A 20,802-nucleotide genomic window follows, 5' to 3' on the forward strand; every position below is an offset into this window, starting at 1 on the left:
AGATGAGAAAAGACTTGAGGATTTTGAGGTCATGAGGTTAAACAAGGGAGGATATAGGAAAAATGAATCAATTGCTAAGGCTTTTTGAAAAAATAAATGATTGGGTTCAGTAGTTTCAGAGTTTGTTTAAACAAAGAAAAACACTTGATTAAATTTAGCAATTCAGTGAATCATTTAGCTGCTTCTGGAATACTTAGACCCACTCTGTTTATCCCTCTCTTCTGATGATCTTAATGAAAATTCAGGTTCTTTGGAATTGTGCAGGAAGATCCCAGGGATCAAACACTGGGTCGCTTCCCAGCTCTTCCACTGATACTGAGTATTTGCTGAATTAGGAAAGGAATGAATTTCTACAGTATTTCTGAGGGGTTAAATGAACTGACCCTCCTTATAGACATAACAGGGACTTACGTAAGTTTCATGTAAGGAAATGGAAGCAGGTTTTCCTACAGCTCGAGGGCTGTGAACCTCAGGTACCTGTTCAGTAGGAGAATGGCTGCCTCACGTCTCCCACCTCAGACACAAGTGCGTTAGGAAGCAGACTGATTATTTCTGGGAATTTCTGGAGTAGGCATTGTAAATCTCTGGCTGTAAGGGTTCTAATGAGTGAAAGAGTGCAAATAATCAGAATCTTCTTTTCTATTAAATGCCCTTTTATGTCTGTGTGTATGTAATTTTAATAAACATTTCCTCCTTTTAACTTTTCATTTTTTTAACAATTAGTAAATGTATTTAGCCATAATATGTGTTTCTTTTAAAATGGTAGCTTACTGTTTATTGTACATTAGACATTCTGACTTTTAAATCATGAATGTCAAAGATTAACTAAAGATGCAATAATCAATTACCTTGTCTGTCTCCCAATTAGGGACCTGTTCCCATTCAACCTTGTAGACCTAATATGTAGCATAAGGTGATATTTTTCTGTTCAAGATTCATGTACCTGACATTATATCAGATATCATCTTTTACAAGTAATAATGTATTTGTTACAGAATCTATTTGTCTAATAATTTAAGCAAATCTTGGCATTGTGTATTAGATGGAATAGGAACAATACTATTTGAAAGACCTAGATGGGTAAATGAAAATATAAATTAGTCTTAGTTTATAGGGCACAGTCTACAGGAGCCTCCTTAATTCCCTGCTGATGCTGACTCCCTTCCCCACCACTGACATGATTACCTTTGTGTTCTTGCTCTATTTTTACAGATAAATACACAGGGGCTGCAGAATTGGAGGTGCATGTCCTAATAAGCACATGCAGGCTCCCGCAGGCCCTCTGACGGCAAGACCAGAGATCTTGCCTGGCTGTTGGTGGTGCACACATTTTACAAATCACTTTTCTGCAATGACTTTAAAGGTTGTATAGACACAAGCCTTCTTCTGTTGCAGCCTGCCAGTGGTTCATAAGCATAGTTTTAGTGCCCTCTGTGCCACAGAATGATCACCCATCAGAAACAGTGGGTGTTTTTAGTTGTGGGTTTTCTGAGCATGTGATCTCTTTAGGCGTCCTGGCAGGAGGGCTATGTGGTTGACAAAGGATGTGGTTCTGGGTCACTCCCTGGAGTGATGTCCCAAACATTATTGAAAACTTGTGCATTTTGTTATCTTTAACTTTGTGACTCTTATTTCAATTTGATTTATTCTTAATGAAATACTGTGCAGCTTAAATTAAGAGAAGATTTAGCGATATGCATAAGGTTTTGTGTTTAGATTCAAAACTGCACAAGTATGCATTTACCTGGCTTGTGAAACTCTCATGTGAAATGAGATTCAGCTGGAAGAGTTTTAATGTGCATCTGATGTACCAACAGTGTGAGATTTCTGATGTAAAAAGAGAAAAGTAATATTCCACCATGTATTTTGCACTGGAATGCCTAACGTAATTGTTGAAATTGGGATAATGCATTTTAAAATAGATATTGTGAAAGATATTCTCAAGTTAGTACCAGGAATTTGAGCTCTTCGGGCATGGAATTCATAGATGAATGCACACAAGAATCAGGAAGCATAACATGGCACAAAGACAGGTGAAGAAGGACATTTTAGCATATTCACATTTTGAAGGGCTAAATGTTGACAAGGGAAGAAATTGCCTCTGAACAGATCAAGAGGGCAAGAAGGAGATTTCTTGAGGCAAATTTTAAGCTAAGTGCGCACTATCAATGGGGCTGCTGCACTGAGAGAGGATGCAGTGTGCTCTTCCACTTGGCAGGAAGTTAACCAGCAGCCATCCAGGGAAAGGCAGCAACTTACGCCTTAGAGATTCCATTGCCACTTGATTTAAAGGATGGGCTCGGTGATCCTCAAGTCCCAAGGGGAATCGCATTGTAAATTCAGGTTAGTTGAGAATAAGTAATTCCAAACATCCCCACTCAATCAAATGTACTTTTATAAAATAAGAAAGAATATTTGAAAATGTCAGATGTAATAAATATATTGCTCTGTCTTCGTGGCTAGTGTGTATATAAAAAGAAGTAATTTAAGTTAAGACTTAAAGAATATTTTATCCAAAAAATCATACCAATTTTATCCAATATCTTAAGTTCTACTATATTTCAAGCCAGACATATCTATGCTTCTCAAAGACATTTAAGGTCTCTACAGGCTTAAATGTGCATTTTTTTGAGAAAATACATTAATGACCATTTCCTTCAAGCCATGAGATGTTTAGAAAAAATATAAGGAATTTAAGGCCCAAAATAATTCTGCCAGAGTGCCAGAGTTTATAGGTCTGAGGTTCAAGAAGTCAACATTTTAAATTAATAGATTTTAGTTAAATATGTAGATAGTTTAAAGAAGAGATGGGGAATTCTCACATTCATTAATAGTTTGGAATAACTAACATATATGGATATAAAACTGACATTTGCACTGGATAAAGTATTTTCACCTAAGAATTTCTTATTTGACTTATAGAGCATCCCTGAGTATTATATTATCTAAATTTAATGTAAACAGAAACTGAGACTCCAAAAATCTGGGGAGAGAATCCAATGTAACAAGTAATTAATGCCATGAACACTAGAAAAACTTTGGGTCTAAATTTTGTTTTACTCTATTCTACTACATCTCTTCAGAAGAAAATTTCAGTGTAAAGCCACATAATTATTTCAGACATTTTCTGTTTATTTTCATTTGTATAAAACCACAGCAATCTATGCCCAAGTGCAATTCAACTGGGACAGGTCTTTCTCATTATGCTTCCTCATAGTGAGATAACAGATTATAAGATAACCAAATGGGGCTGCCTTCTGACTAATGAGACCTTTTATGCACACATAGGAGAGTGAGGCCAGCCAGCTGCAAAATGGGGAAGCCTTTACACACTGCCTTTGTTATTGTCAGGACTGTAAGTGGGAGGAAAGACAACAACTAGGACAGCAGATTTTAAAAAGATTTTGGAATGAGTGTGAATAGAGAGCAAAGAAAGCTATGACTTTGTAAAAAAAAATTAGTGGGAATTTAGGGAGTGATAAAAGTTAGAGCCCAAATGTCGAAAGTGTGGAAGTAGCTGAAATACTACTAATATTTAGGCTGCTATAAACTGGATGGTGTTTCCCCCTCATATACACATTTTCATGGGCTCCATTAGTGGAAACTAGAAAGGTAAGTAAAAATGAAGCAGATTGAAATCACGCATGGTGTCAAGAAAATTTATGAAGCCTGGCATCAAAGATTCTCAGATTGACAAAAAAGAGAAGATAAACAGGAAAAACAGAGTTTGCTCTTAAAAATCAGCTGTCTTCATTATAATGATTTATGTGATTCACTTATTTATGATTGAATTTTACTAGTCATATTAATGATTACATATAGTTAAAAATTAAACAGACTAATTATTGACACATTTTATTTGACAACTACTGGAAGAGGTTAGTTGTTTTTCTGGGCTGTGGGTAAGAGCACAAATAAGCTAACGCTGCCTGGTCCAAACATCCTGCCACTAACAGCCTGTGGGGACCTGGAAACATTGCTCACAACCCTGCCGTTAGTGAAAAGGGGTTTTATAGCTCCTCACTTCTTAGGATTGTTGTGAGACTCAGTGAGTTAATAGATAGGAAGAACTTGGCACAAAGGAAACCCTTCACATCATTGTTGGAACTATTCTTATTAGCATTTTTTTCTGTGTAATGGACCCACATACTCATAATTTTAGAATATTTCATGGAGCACACACCAATTTGATCAATTTATCTCACAAACATATTGGTAAAACATATCTTGATTTGACATATTTAAAATAAAAACACATGAAAAATCATTCTTAATTTCCAAGAGTTTATTGTGGATTTTTTTCCTTAGTCATCACCTGAAATTATACCTCAATTAGTTTTTCTTAATTATGAATGACTATGAAAATTTTTCAGATTCCAAAAATCACTGGTGAGTTACATCTCAGTGTGTATGTCTCTGTGCTAATTCCTCAGAATCCTAATTGTTAATGTTAAGTTCTAATAGATGATGCTCATGCTAATAATAATCCTAATGCTAATTCTTTGCTATCCTAAATTTGAAATATCTTTCTTAAAAATACACAAGTATAAATCTGGAATGGTGAATGCCTCTTGTATTGGATCACCCTTCCATTGCTGATTTTGTGAGAATAATTTCAATTTTTCACTTTCTTTGCACCCATAAATTATTCCTGCAAAACGGACAAAAAGGACACACACACAAAATCTCGTAATGTAGGCAGAAACTCTAGTTAAAATTATAGACCACCCATATTTGTGACTAAATGGAGAACATAAGCTACCTGGAACCAGTACTGAGATGTTTTGGAGATGGTGGTGATGATGATTGCTATAAAGATTCATATATGGAAGTTATAGATTTAAACACATGTAAGGTAGTATGTTCACACACACATGCACACATGCATGCAGAAGCACATGTTGTACACACACGCACACACAAGCATGCATGCACCAGACCAGGTATAACTCTTACATACCACAGTGTGCCCCACTAAGTTTTGTTCATATGCATCCCTGTTAACATCTGTTGACATCATCTTGTTGTGCAATTAAGTAATTTTAATTTAAAATAAAATAATTAATTTTACTTAAAGACCTTTTAGAACAGATTAGTTGCTGGATATCAGAGCCAAAGTCATAAAAAATTTTTTTAAATGTTTTCTTTCAACTTGTGGAAGCTTACTGCCTCCAAATCAACCTGTATGTTGTTGTATTAATTCCCTGCAGATATCATCATTTTACTTGGAATATTCCAGATCACAGCAGTGCCACCGTGGGGTCAATGGATAGGTACAACACATCCTCCTCGGGCTTCACCCTCAGGGGGCTGTTCGACAGGAAGGACGTTGCAGGCTTTCTTTTCGTCATCATCTCCCTCATCTTCTTCATTGCGCTGGTGGAAAACAGGGTGATGATCTTCCTGATCCGCACCGACTCCCGGCTCCACACCCCCATGTACTTCCTGCTCGGTCACCTGTCCTTCATCGACATGACGTACATCTCCACCATCGTGCCCAAGATGCTGCTCGATTACCTGCAGGGTCAAAAAACCATCTCCTTTGTGGGGTGCACAGCTCAGCACTTCCTCTACCTCACACTGGTGGGGGCTGAGTTCTTCCTGCTGGGCCTCATGGCCTATGACCGCTACGCGGCCATCTGCAACCCGCTGCGCTACCCTGTTCTCCTGAGCCGGAGGGTCTGTTGGGTGATCATAGCGGGCTCCTGGTTTGGGGGCTCCTTGGACGGCTTTCTGCTAACGCCCATCACCATGAGCTTCCCCTTCTGTGCTTCCCGGGAGATTAACCACTTCTTCTGCGAGGCCCCCGCAGTCCTGCGGTTGGCGTGTGCTGACACAGCGCTCTACGAGATGGTGATGTACGTGTGCTGTGTGGTGATGCTGCTCATCCCCTTCTCTGTGGTGATTGCCTCCTACGCCCAAATCCTGACCACCGTGCACCGCATGAGCTCAGCGGAGGGCAGGCAGAAAGCGTTTGCCACCTGCTCATCCCACATGACGGTGGTGACATTGTTCTATGGGGCCGCCATGTACACCTACATGCTGCCTCACTCATACTACAAGCCAAACCAGGACAAGGTCTTCTCCATGTTCTACACCATCCTCACCCCAATGCTGAACCCGCTCACCTACAGCCTGCGAAACAAGGATGTGACTGGTGCTCTGAAGAGGGCACTGGGCAGGCTCACGGCATGAAGAGTGGTGGGAAGCCTTGTAACAGCGGCCTCCCTCTCATGCAGACTGTGACTGGCAGCCCCTGTGGTCAGCGTGGCTGTGCACTCAGTGAGGGGTTAAACAGGAGAGGGCTCCGTTGTGCAGAAAAAATAAAAAGGATCCATGTAAAGAGGGTGGCCTCTTGGTCTCCATCCTTCACCTCTTCTTTCCTTTCTTACATCTCCCGTTTCTCTTGCCCTGTATTAAGTAAAAATATCCTCCCATGGTTTTTGGTCACATTAATTAAAATTACTTGCTCTGCAGTTTTACCTTTTGGAGGTAAATAAATCTTTGAAACCAAATCAGTCAAAGAGAGAAATAAAGTGGGAGAAACCTGTCTACTGCTCCCAAGTAGCTGTCTACTCCTGTAACACCTGTGTCTCACTAGCTGGCTGCAAAAAGTCCCCCATCCAACCGCTCCAGTCCAGATATTCCCTTGTGCGCCCTCATAATCACTATTGATATGGAGATGCACTAAGGCCAAGCCACAGATTCTGGAAATACTGCAATATTACCCACAGGAGGTAAATTACATGTGACTTTAAATGGCATGAACTGTGTCTAGGAGAGCAGGTTGAAAGATGGTACTTTGGGGACGTATGGTACTGCCGTATAACCTAGGAAACCATCTAAAACTAAGAGAATTACTACCTTTTCTATTCTGAAGGGTAATACTCTGACCCAGACTTTTAGGAAGATAATTCTGTATGTGTTCTGATTTGTCAGGTGAAAGGAAAAGTCACTGAATATAGTTTTCTAAAATAGCCATGTACTCAGTGCAATCATCATGTGTTTGATACTTTAAGAAGAAATACAGTATTTAACTTTTGTTTGTCCATAACACATTAGTGAATACTATTTTTCAGATAAGCTAATACTGATGGCTAAAAGCACAGGATATTGCATAAAGAGGACAACATAAGAGTATTGAATTCCTGAGTGTTTTTCAAAATGTTAGAGAAACATACAGGAATATGGGTTGGGAGGATACTAAAATCATTTTTCAAATATTTAACAGGGTCATTAAGGTTAAGCATATACCATCAGGGAAGAGGAGTCAGCTCCAAGTTCATACCCTTGCCCCACACGTTTCCAAGAATGGAGGACAGTAAGCATGGTCAATGTGCTGTTTGATTTTTTTAAGTGATTAACTGAGGGATCAAAAATAAAATATTATCATCATATTGGTTGATATGCATAAAATTTAATGATTTACATGCCTTGACAGATTCATCCTCCAAGAACCTAGTAAGAAATGCAGCACCTCTTATTTGTCCTAAATTATACATGAGAATAGTTGGGCTCACAGATGTAAGGGGCTTCTGTAGGGGAACATTTTTTATTAGTCCACCAGATCACAGGGTTTCAAGAAATGCGATGTTTGAACACTACACCTTTCAGGTTCAGCTTCCTTCTCCATTCATCAACTTATTCACTCGTGTATCATAGCTGTGAGCAAGACAGATAAAACACCTTCACTCAAGATGTTTGCATCCCAATGGGGGAAAGACAATGAAAAGGAAAAGAAGCAAGCAAGCAGAGAAACCACTTATAACTCCACATCACACTGTACGTAGCAGCAGACACTTACTCCGAACATGTCTGCGCTTGGTGCCCCAGCAGGCATGCAGTTGGGTGAATTTCTGACAGAGGTGTTTGCATAGTCTTTGCCAAAAGGTATGTGGTAACAGACAAAGGAAATCAGCTCACTGATTATGAAATGGATGAATAAATTGTGACATATCCACACAACAGGAGTGCACGTTCTCATAGTGCTGGCAACAATGTGGATTAATCTCAGAAACATGAAGAGGTAAAGAAGCAAGTCACCAAAGATACACTGAGCTGAAGAACAGATGCAGCCAAACATGCTTTTGGAAGGTCAGTGGCTGGCAGGCTGCACAGGTAGTTTTTCTGTTTCTTCCTGTGCATGCAGATTATATGTCCATTGTTCAGCTTGAGAAAACTGATCAAGTTCAACCTCTCTGTATATTGAATATGCTTTTATGCTTATTATGATTCAATAAGAAGTCAAATATAACTCATAGTACATACCTACCTCATTTTCTTTATCCATTCAGCCATCAGTAGATGCTCAAATTGTTGCAGTGTTTTAGTTAATGTGATGTTTGCTGCAATAAATACTGTGGTGTACATGTCTCTTCAAGGCAGGGATTTGTTTCCCTCAGATATGATATCCACCTAGGAGTATCATTGCTGGATTAGGGGGTAGTTCTGCTTTTAATTTTTAAGGTGCTTCTACACTGTTTCTCACAGTGGCTGCACCATCCTGCCATCTCATAATGGTGTAAAAGGATCCCCTCACCCACACTCATCTTCTGTTGTCTTATTGATGACAGCCATTCTCGTATGAGGGTTTATCTCATTGTGTTGTATACCTTGAACTAATATGATGTTATAAGTCAATTTATCAATAAAACTGGGAAATAGGACCAATGATATAATGTGGTCTATGTGAGAAATATGTAGCAGAGTGGGCTAGTGGAGAAGAGCAGAGTGCTGCTCAAGCTGTGGTGGTCAAGCCCCCCCCCCCCGATGAGGCTTACATTTGAGCAGGAGAGAAAACAGGCAATAGGATGTCCAGGAGGAGAGCCTTCCCATCAGGAAGGACAGCAGGTGTCAATGCACTGAAACAGGGAAGCTGTGTTCAGAAAGCTGCTCAGTGAGACTGGTCCAAAGTGATGGATAGAGAGACAAGTCTGGAAATGGGCAAGGGCCAGAGCAGATCACTGTATACCCCCCACACACATTGGAGCCTTACTTACATTTTAATGAAAAGCCATTGATGGATTTCAAGTAAGGGAAAGCCAGATAATGACTGACATGATGAGAATATTCCCCTGGCTGCTTTATAGAGAATGGACTATAGGAGAAAGCATTAAAGCAGAAGACCTCTCTGGAGGCCTTTATTGTGTTCTGAGGAGAGACAACCTAGCATGAGTTTTAGAAATGGAGATGATAAATAAATACTATGATTGGGACTATGTTTTGAAGGCATGGATGACAGATGGATAGAAGTCGGGTGTGGAGGACGGAGATCAAGAAGAGCCCCTGAGAGTTGGGCTGAGCAGTTAAGCAGATGGCTGGTCTGTTTTCTGGAATAGACAAAAGCAGGATTTGAGTTTGGGTATTTAATTAAGAACTTTCTTTTGAGCATATAAAGTTTGAAATGTCTACTGAATATCTGAATATCAATGTCAGATAAGAAGCTGGGTATTTTAGTCTGGATATCATCTGAGTTGCTAGGTGGGAAGACAGGCTTACGGGGTCCCTGGTGATCCCGTGGCCTGCAAGGACTGGAGAGGAGATTAAATGAAAACAACTCAGGAGGGACTATGTGGAGAGCTGAAGAACAGGTCTAGAAAATTGCAGCATAAAAACGTAAGCCGTGGAAGAGTAAGTGGCAATAAAGGGGGTAGAAAAGATACACAAACCCAGAGAGTATGGTGTGATGGAATTCAAAGACAGTCTTCTCAGTAGAAGGGATGAGTCCCCCATGTGAATATTGTGTATAATTCTCGTAATGTGAAAGAGAAAGCGGATCACCTACACACTTGTGTTATTGGCAAGGGTTTGCAACGGAATAATGGAGAACACCCTCTGAAGCAGACGAAGGACAGAAAGCGGTCTAGAAATGTGGGACAGCTTCCAGACTTTGCTTTGAATAGCAGAAGAAAGATGAAATTTTATTGGGAGAGTTATGTGGGATTAAGTAGAATTACTTATCTTTTTTAATATGGATAATATCAATGCCTATTTCGATTTTGACAAGAATAGTCTGGTGTTGAAGAAGAAATCAATGACTCAACAGAGAAAAGAGGAATTACAGGGTGCAGGCCTGTGAGCAGTGTGCAAGCGGGCGCAATGCAGAGCCCCGCCGGCAGGGAGGGGAGGGGCGGAAGTGCTTCCTCGCCAGAGGCGGGCAGGCTCAGTCGTGCCAGAGCCAGCAGTTCCCCGCACACACGTGCATCCCCCTGGCTATTGGTACATACTTTGTCCCAGTTTTTGGCTAGTCTGCAGTCTTTTTTTAATTGAAATCTCTGTATCTGTGTCACCAGACATACATGTAAAAAAATAGGTTGTGTGCTGTGGATAAAGTGAAGTTTCCTATGGCCAGGATTCTCACCTTGTCCTGGTCGGCTTGCTCACTGCACACACGTGTGAGCAATACATTGTTATTGACTCTGTATAAAGAGCTCTGCCTGGTGCTCTGGGCTACACAGCTGCAGGAGAGCAGTGGCTGGAGTGGTGGCAGCGCCAAGGAGAGAAACTGAGGCAGCTGCCAGGGCAAGAGGCCCAGAGGCAGAGGCCAGCTTGCTGCATGCAGACTCACTCTGAGTGGACAGGATTCTAGTGATTGACCTGTCACGGTGGGAATAAAGTTGGGTATAAACCCTTTAACCCCAAGAATGTTCCATTGTCATTCCTCTGTCTCATTGAATCCACAGTGGACTTGCCCAGGGCTGAAAACCCATTGGCAAGACAAGCCCTTTTTGGGTGTTTTATATTGTTCTTTTGTCTTATCATATTCCTCTGGTTCCTCATTTTCTCTGGGTTCCTCTGTTTCCTTGTATTAGACAGATCATGTCTCCTTATCTAGAGAGCAGCATCTTTATGAGGAAGGCATCTTGTGACACACATAAGCTCAAGACACTTTGCTCACCAGCACCTGGTCCTCTTTTGGTATTGGAGCCACGGTCTCTGTTGGTGGGATGTGCGCAGGTTGCCTTTCCGCCCACCAGCAGGCAGCACACATCGGTGAGGCTGTTAGCCTGCCTCCTCTTGTCCTTTGTGCGCCCTGTGCTGCTGCTGCTGGGATGGCTGCGGGAAGGGAACCCTGATGTGCGCCAGGCAGTCAGGGCAGCCACAGCGGCTCTGAGGTGGGGGGCAGTTCTTCAGAGCAGCCATGGGCTGGTCTGCCCATGAGAGAGACGAAGGAGTCAGTGCTGGATCCTGCATGTGCCTCACCAGTTGGGCTGAGAGATGGCTGGAAAAGCTTGGAAAGCCTCACTGTGCCTGCCAGGTAGGGAAGCCCAGACCTGGACTGAACTCACCTGCAAAGGACATGAACTCTGTGAGTCCTTTCTGTCTCTCTGGTTGTATCTGGTAGCTCTTTGAGTCCCACTTAGGGGCCTTTACTGGCCTTATTCTCCCTCTACCAATCATGTCTATTTTTCTTCCTAAGAATATCACAATGACAATTTTGCTTTTATTTTCCAAGAGCTGTGGTGCAATCTTATCAGGTAACCACTCATTCTATTGTCATGGTAATGGCCGAAAGTTAACCAACACAATAATGTATATAATTGTTGAATCACTATGTTCTACATCTGTAGCCAATATAATATTGTGTATCAACTACATTTCAATTAGTTTTGAAAGTTAACCAATACATTCAGGAAGAACAGCCTTTCTCTCTCTCTCCTGTTTTAATCAGATTATGATAGAAACTTTCAGTGATGTCATAAGTTATATTTAACAGTTTTTAATTCTAAATAGTCTATTAATTCTTTAAGGCTGACTCTGTTTTAGACTGGCATATATAAAATGTCCAATGATGTGAAAATCTAGACTTCAGTGTAAAACATTATTTTAATAAGCAACCCACTTCCTGTTTATGTCATTCAATATGACACTCAATAGGGAGAATTTTTTAAATTCACTATTATGATATGAGAAATATAATAGTGTGCAGTATATTTTCTGTAACCATTCATGAAAACAGTTAAGAGGTTGTGTGTCTGTATGTGTTAACATACAAGTTCTACACTAAATTTAAAACACAAGATCCTTCAGCTATTCTTGTGAATAAAACACTAGGATAATTTCAGCATCTTAAAATATATCTTGTTTTATGAATTTCAGCTGAACCACATACAGATTTCCTTCAAGTACAGGGCTATGTTCTGTTTTCTAATATCTTTTTTTCTTAATTTTCTAACTGTTGCAGTTTTGAATGTGAATAGCTTATCTGGTTAGAAAGCAGGTCAGTAGCAGAGTTTTGAAAACACAAACCTGTCCAAGCTAACTGTAGCCCGGCCTGCTTTGAAGTTTTATGCCAGGCTTTTCTACTTATGGAATTGTCTAGGCATTAAGAGATGGGCAGAAAAATGATGAAAACTCTTTTCCGTTGAGTGGCATATGGAGCACAGAGGAAATGCTTCTCAGGAGGTCCCTGGGGCCTTCTATCCTTGCAAGCAATTAGCTGCCAGGCTGGAAATGTGGCAAGTGCCAATAGAATGAAAAAATGTTTGCCTTCTTTGTAGTCAGTGAACTGAGCCACTACTTTAACTGTTTTGACTATTTTTCAATGTATCCCTTGTTAACATAATCAAGCAATTTGTTTTTGATTATATATGTTAAAATTTTATTAGGCTTCGGTTCATATTCTTACTCCATCAGTGTTCATTGAGTGCCAGTTATGTACCCATTCCTGTACTTGTCACTGATATTATGACATAATAGGAGTTAAAGGAAGTCATAAAGAATTAAGACATTTATCAGTCTGAAATTGATTGCATATGCTAAGACATAACTATAAATAGAGGGGATTGAGGAATTCAAGCAATATATTTATACAACAGACAACAAGGATAAGGTATGCTTTTTGTGTTTAAGAATAAAATGGAGAGTAAAACTTATTTTAACAGGCATACAACTATGAATAACAAAATTGCATACTGAAGTATAGAACATTGTGTTAATTGTTTTCTATGAACCTGTCTAGCATATTGAAAAGATCTATGCATTTGAAAATCAAGTTCTGAATAAAACAATTTGATAGCCAGGAATAGAAACATATTTATTTGAAGAATAATGCATTTCACTTTAGAGAACATTATATGTCTTTATATAAGGAATTATATAATTCCTTATAAAAATATAATTATAAGGAAAAGAAGTAAGAGAAAAATAGAAAAACTGGTATAACTGAAATATTATGAAGTTTTTTCTCTTGAAATGCAATATGATATATTTCTGTCTAATAGAATTCAAATCCTGTATTTGAGATGTCAAAGGAATAATTATAATAAAATGGTGAATAATATTGAACTGGTGAAACATGATAAAATATAGAAGAAATATAAAACCAGAAAGAAAATTATGTTATGAGGAAAAGTAGAGTAAGCATTAGCTTTAAATGGTTTATGACTTGAAGACAGGGCTTGTCATCCTGAAGGAAAACATTTTAAAATACATTTGGAAACCAAATAAAAGTGTCAAAAATAAAATGTATTTATTATGATTGAAAATATAATGAATGAATAAGAAAAATATATAACCAGATTTAGTTTTCAAAAAATGATATAGCATTTTATATAGCTAAATATATAATGCAAAAAAATGTAGTACAAGTATCAGGTGAAAATTCCTAGGAAATCTGAGCAAAAATGTGTAGTCACCACATAGAAGTAAATATGTAACAGACCTCTTATTCTCTTTAATGATAAAAAATGATAAGAAAATAAGAGCAATATTTACCAAAGTTTTAATGAAATGTCTTTCAAATAGCAAAGCACTTCTTCTAGTTTTATACAAGAAAAAGAACTTCAATAAGTGATGCTTTAGGAAATAGAGCATCCATATAAGCTTAATAAAATTGTTATAGGACAAACCTTAGCTCACTCAGTGATGAATGGAGAAACTATGTTAACTACAATTATAATGACACAGAATATTTAATAAAAGCACATGAGGAAATACACTGGGCATGACTAAATAAATGAAGTCATGGGAAAAAAATAACACAAATGACAGAAATCATGAGCATATGGAAATAATCATATAACCAGCAAGGTCCAGAGGTTGGTGAGATGGATGTGCGAGTGTGAATGAGGAGTACTCAGCCCACCAAAATGTACAAGTCGTCCTTGTCCTTTATGTCTTCATAAAGCCAATCCTTTCCTTGGAAGAACAACTCACTCACAATTTAAAGCTGGAGAAACAGCTAACAGAGGTATAATTAAGTTAATTACACATAAGTTTATCTAAATTGGGTGAATTTTTTTTTGAGAGGGTATGTCTCATATTTATTGATCAAATGGTTGTTAAAAACAATAAAATTCTGTATAGGGAACTCAATGCACAATCATTAATCAACCCTAAGCCTAGTTCTCAACAGTCTCCAATCTTCTGAAGCATAACGAACAAGTTCTTACATGGTGAACAAATTCTTACATAGAGAAAAATTTCTTGCATGGTGAACAGTGCAAGGGCAGTCATCACAGAAACTTTTGGTTTTGATTACTCATTATGAACTATAAACCATCAGGTCAAATATGAATATTTGTTTGATTTTTATACTTGATTTATATGTGAATCCCACATTTCTCCCTTATTATTATTGTTATTATTATTATTATTTTTAATAAAATGCTGAAGTGGTAGGTAGATGCAAGATAAAGGTAGAAAACAGTTTAGAGCTGTAAGAGGGCAAATGTAGATGATCAGGTGTGTGCCTGTGGACTAAGTATTAATCCAAGCTAGACAAGGGCAACAAAACATCCACGGATGCAGAAGATTTCTCTCAAAACAGGGGGGGGTGGGGTTCTAAGCCTCACCTCGATTGATCCCCAATTTCTCACCTGATGGCCCCCCTGCGACTGTGCCTGTCTTAGGTTGTTCCTCCCTTGAGGAATCTTACCAGTCTCTGGCTAACCAGTCATCTTCCGGGGCCATAGAGGAAAATGTAAAGTTGGTAAGTGAGAGAGAAGCAATGTTGTTTGAAAAGGTTAGCTTTTTACTTCTTTGCAGATTTATGCCCTGTGGCTTTTATGCCCAGCATTTGTCTTGAAGTATCTTTACCACTTCGAAGAATTATGATACTCTGTAATTTTGTTATGAGGCACGAATTCTACTTAAGGGTTGTAATTAGGAAGGAAGAAGTAAAGCTATAGAAGTAGCAGATAGAAGAAAACATGGGAAGATTGATTATTTCTTTGACATATCTTCTTGTAGAGTAACATAAGCATGTAAAGGTTTTAAACTACTAATTAAATTGTGAACACACATTAACATAATAAGAATACAGCTACATAACCAAAGCAGACCTACAATTACCAGCCATCTCCAGTGAAACCAAGAAAACCAGTTAGGCACCCTAGGCGTTTATGAAAACTTATCAATGATATGATGGATATTGTCTAACTGAATTTGAATAGTTTGAGAAAAATCAGACAATTTAAAACAACACATTCCTGGGAACTGTTCACATCCCATATGTTCTTTTAACAGTAGATAATCTGTAGTCGCAAGATTTTGGAGCACTGCAACTTGCACTTCTCCTAATTCCTGGTTGAGTTCTGACAGTATAGATCCAGTCAAATTTGTTGTTTTACTGTATGCACAGGCTAGCTTAGATATCTCCTTCTTCATTCCAATGGCAAGTCCAGGAACCGGTGGGATGAATGCAGCTACAACTGCAACAGCACCAGGATCTTTGTTGAAGTTTTTTGATGTTCATCTTCTGGAATGACTCTTCCAGAGAATGTTGATGTTGGAAGTTCTTCTTCATATCATATCTTATTTCATTTTCTGTGTAGCCAAATTAGGCTTTGTTCCTCTGTATAAACACAAACAAACCATTTGCCCACACTTTGATATGCCCTGTATATCATTGTGAAGAACTTATTGGAGATCACCACACAGGAATTGCTTTTTTTTTTCTTAAGAGACAGGAATATTATCAGAAAAATGTACTTCTATAGCTGATCATCTGACACCCTTTAAATGATCAAAATTAAGGATATTTAAAGCATGCTTTAATCGTTGATTTACAGTAAGTTTTATCCTATCAAGGAGTAATCCCCCATTTCTTTCCTTTTTTTTTACTTGTTAACATTAATATACAATTACATGAATATTATTATGTTGACTAGGCTCTCCCCTATACCAGGTCCCGCCCACAAACCCCTTTAAAGTTACTGTCCATCAGCATAGCAAAATGTTGTAGAATCCCTACTTGTCTTCTCTGTGTTGTACAGCCCTCCCATTTCTCCCAACCCCCATTATGCATGCTAATCATAATACTCCCTTTCTTCTCCCACCACCTTATCCCTCCCTACCCACCCATCCTCCCCAGTCCCATTCCCTTTGGTACCTGGTAGACCATTCTTGGGTTCTGTGATTCTACTGCTGTTTTGTTCCTTCAGTTTTTCCTTTATTCATATACTCCACAGATGAGTGAAATCATTTGGTATTTCTCATTCTCCACTTGGCTTATTTCACTGAGCATAATACCCTCTAGCTCCACCCATGTTGTTGCAAATGGTAGGATTTGTTTTCTTCTTATGGCTCAGTAATATTCCATTGTGTATAAGTACCACATCTTCTTTATCCATTCATCTACTGATGGACACTTAGGTTGCTTCCAATTCTTGGCTATTGTAAATAGTGCTGCAATAAACATAGGGGTGCATCTGTCTTTTTCAATCTTGAGTGCTGTGTTCTTAGGGTAAATTCCTAGGAGTGGTATTCCTGGGTCAAATGGCAAGTCTATTTTGAGCATTTTGTGGAACCTCCATAGTGCTTTCCACAATGGTTGAACTAATTTACATTCCCACCAGCAGTGTAGGAGGGTTCCCCATTCTCCACAACCTCAACAACATTTGTTGTTGTTTGTCTTTTGGATGGCAACCATCCTTACTGGTGTGAGGTGATACGTCATTGTGGTTTTAATTTCCATTTCTCTGATAGCGACGTGGAGCATCTTTTCATGTGTCTGTTGGCCATCTGTATTTCTTTTTTGGAGAACTGTCTGTTCAGTTCCTCTGCCCATTTTTTAATTGGATTATTTGTTTAATGTTTGTTGAGGTGTGTGAGCTCTTTATATATTTTGGACGTCAAGCCTTTATCGGATCTGTCATTTCCAAATATATTCTCCCATTACTGTAGGGTACCTTTTTGTTCTATTGATGGTGTCTTTTGCTGTACAGAAGCTTTTCAGCTTAATATAGTCCCACTTGTTCATTTTTGCTGTTGTTTTCCTTGCCCGGGGAGATATGATAAAGAAGAGGTCACTCATGTTTATGTCTAAGAGGTTTTTGCCTGTTTTCTTCCAAGAGTTTAATGGTTTCATGACATACATTCAGGTCTTTGATCCATTTTGAATTTACTTTTGTGTATGGGGTTAGACAATGGTCCAGTTTCATTCTCCTACATGTAGCTGTCCAGTTTTGCCAACACCATCTGTTGAAGAGACTGCCATTTCCCCATTGTATGTCCATGGCTCCTTTATCAAATATTAATTGACCATATATGTTTGGGTTAATGTCTGGATTCTCTAACCTCTTCCACTGGTCTGTGGCTCTGTTCCTGTGCCAGTACCAAATTGTCTTGATTACTATGGCTTTGTAGTAGAGCTTGAAGTTGGGGAGTGAGATCCCCCTTACTTTATTCTTCTTTCTAAGGATTGCTTTGGCTATTTTGGGTCTTTGGTTTTTCCATATGAATTTTTGAATTATTTGTTCCAGTTTGTTGAAGAATGTTTCTGGTAATTTGATAGGGATTGCTTCAAATCTGTATATTGCTTTGGGTAGGATGGCCATTTTGACTATATTAATTATTCCTAGCCATGAGCATGGAATGAGTTTCCATTTGTTACTGTCCCCTTTAATTTCTCTTAAGAGCCACTTGTAGTTTTCAGGGTATAGGTCTTTCACTTCTTTGGTTAGGTTTAGTCCTAGGTATTTTATTCTTTTTGATGCAATTGTGCATGAAATTGTTTTCCTGATTTCTCTTTCTATTGGTTCATTGTTAGTATATAGGAAAGCCACAGATTTTTGTTTAATTTTGTATCCTGCAACTTTGCTGTATTCCGATATCAGTTCTAGTAGTTTTGGAGTGGAGTCTTCAGGGTTTTTTATGTAAAATATCATGTCATCTGCAAATAGTGAGAGTTTAACTTCTTCTTTACCAATCTGGATTCCTTGTATTTCTTTGTTTTGTCTGATTGCTGTGGCTAGGACCTCCAGTACTATGTTAAATAACAGTGGGGAGAGTGGGCTTCCCTGTCTCTTTCCCGATCTCAGAGGAAAAGCTTTCAGCTTCTTGCTGTTCAGTATAATGTTGGCTGTGGGTTTATCATATATGGCCTTTATTATGTTGAGATACTTGACCTCTATACCCATTTTGCTGAGAGTTTTTATCCTGAATGGATGTTGAATTTTGTCAAATGCTTTCTCAGCATGTATTATGATGATCATGTGGTTTTTGTCTTCCTTTTTGTTGATGTCGTGGATGATGTTGATGGATTTTCGAATGTTGTACCATTCTTGCTTCCTGGGATTAGTCCCACTTGGTCATGGTATATGATCCTTTTGATATATTTTTGAATTCTGTTTGCTAATGTTTTATTGAGTATTTTGCATCTACATTCTTCAGGGATATTGGTCTGTAATTTTCCTTTCTGGTGGGATCTTTGCCTGGTTTTGGTATTAGGGTGATGTTGGCTTCATAGAATGAGTTTGGGAGTATTTCCTACTCTTCTATTTTTTGGAAACTTTAACGAGAATAGGTGTCATGTCTTCTCTGTGTATCTGATAAAATTCCGAAGTAAATCCGTCCGGTCCGGGGGCTTTGTTCTTGAATAGTTTTTTGATTACCATTTCAATTTCTTTGCTTGTAATTGGTTTGTTTAACTTTTGTGTTTCTTCCTTGGTCAGTCTTGGAAGGTTGTATTTTTCTAGGAAGTTGTCCATTTTCTCTAGATTTTCCAGCTTGCTGGCATATAGGTTTTCATAGTAGTCTTTAATAATTCTTTGCATTTCTGCGGAGTCTGTCGTGATTTTTCCGTTCTCATTTCTGATTCTGTTGATTTGTGTTGATTCTCTTTTTCTCTTAATAAGTTTGGCTGGACGTTTATCTATTTTGTTTATTTTCTCAAAGAACCATCTCTTTGTTTCATTGATTTTTGCTATTGTTTTACTCTTCTCAATTTTGTTTATTTTTTTCTCTGATCTTTATTATGTCCCTCCTTCTGCTGACTTTAGGTCTAATTTGTTCTTCTTTTTCCAGTTTCGATAATTATGATGTTTGACTATTCATTTGGGATTGTTATTCCTTCTTCAAATGTGCCTGGATCACTACATACTTTCCTCATAAGACTGCTTTTGCTGTGTCCCATAGAAGTTGGGGCTTTATGTTGTTGTTGTCATTTGTTTCCATATATTCCTTGATCTCTATTTTAATTTGTTCATTGATCCTTTGATTATTTAGGAGCATGTTGTTAGGCCTTCATGTGTTTGTGAGCCTTTTTGTTGTCTTTGTAGAATTTATTTCTAGTTTTATACCTTTGTGGTCTGAAAATTGGTTGGTAGAATTCCAATTTTTGGAATTTACTGAGGCTCTTTTTGTGGGTTAGTATGTGGTCTATCCTGGAGAATGTTCCATGTGCACTTGAGAAGAATGTATATCCTTTTGCTTTTGAATGTAGCGTTCTATAGATGTCTAATAGGTCCATCTGTTCTACTGTGTTGTTCAGTGCCTCCGTGTAATTACTTATTTTCTGCCCAGTGGATCTATCCTTTGGGGTGAGTGGTGTGTTGAAGTCTCCTAAAATGAATGCATTGCAGTCTATTTCCCCCTTTAGTTTTGTTAGTAGTTGTTTCACATATGCTGGTGCTCCTGTGTTGGGTGCATATATATTTAGAATGGTTATATCCTCTTGTTGGACTGAGCCCTTTATCATTATGTAGTTTCCTTCTTTATCTCTTGTTACTTTTTTTGTTTTGAAGTCTATTTTGTCTGATGTTAGTACTGCAAACCCTGCTTTCTTATCATTCTTGTTTGCCTGAAATATGTTTTTCTGTCCCTTGACTTTTAGTCTGTTCATGTCTTTGGGTTTGAGGTGAGTTTCTTGTAAGCAGCATATAGATGGGTCTTGCTTTTTTTCCATTCTATTACTCTGTGTCTTTTGATTGGTGCATTAAGTCCATTTACATTTAGGATGACTATTGAAAGATATGTACTTATTGCCATTGCAGGCTTTAAATTCGTGTTTACCAAAGTTCAAGGTTAGCCTCTTTAGTATCTTACTGCCTAACTTAGCTCGCTTATTGAGCTGTTATATACACTGTCTGGAGATTCTTTTCATCTCTCCCTTCTTATTCCTCCTCCTCCATTCTTCATATTTTGGGTGTTTTGTTCTGTGCTCTTTTTAGGATTGCTCCCATCTAGAGCAGTCCCTGTAGGATGCCCTGTAGAGGTGTTTTGTAGGAGGTAAATTCCCTCAGCTTTTGCCTGTCTTGTAATTGTTTAATCTCTCCTTCATATTTAAATGATAATCGTGCTGGATACAGTATCCTTGGTTCAAGACCCCTCTGTTTCATTGTATTAAATATATCATGCCATTCTCTTCTGGCCTGTAAGGTTTCTGTGGAGAAGTGTGATGATAGCCTGATGGGATTTCCTTTATAGGTGACCTTTTTCTCTCTAGCTGTCTTTAAAACTCTTTTCTTGCCCTTGATCTTTGCCATTTTAATTATTATGTGTCTTGGTGTTATCCTCCTTGGTCCTTTCTGTTGTGAGCTCTGTGTATTTCCGTGGTCTGTTCGATTATTTCCTCCCCCA

The 20,802-nt window shown here is 38.5% G+C and overlaps 1 protein-coding gene across 1 annotated transcript; it reads left to right on the top strand.

The window, feature by feature from the left end:
• The first annotated feature begins 5,136 nt into the window (after positions 1–5,136).
• LOC118913215 (olfactory receptor 2T1-like) lies at positions 5,137–6,195 on the top strand. Its single transcript, XM_057490410.1, has one exon. The coding sequence runs from the start codon at positions 5,266–5,268 to the stop codon at positions 6,193–6,195; it is 930 nt and encodes a 309-aa protein (XP_057346393.1). The 5' UTR covers positions 5,137–5,265.
• Positions 6,196–20,802: the final 14,607 nt, after the last annotated feature.

Source organism: Manis pentadactyla, chromosome 13 (genome assembly GCF_030020395.1).
Source record: "Manis pentadactyla isolate mManPen7 chromosome 13, mManPen7.hap1, whole genome shotgun sequence".
Taxonomy (NCBI): Eukaryota; Metazoa; Chordata; class Mammalia; order Pholidota; family Manidae; genus Manis; species Manis pentadactyla.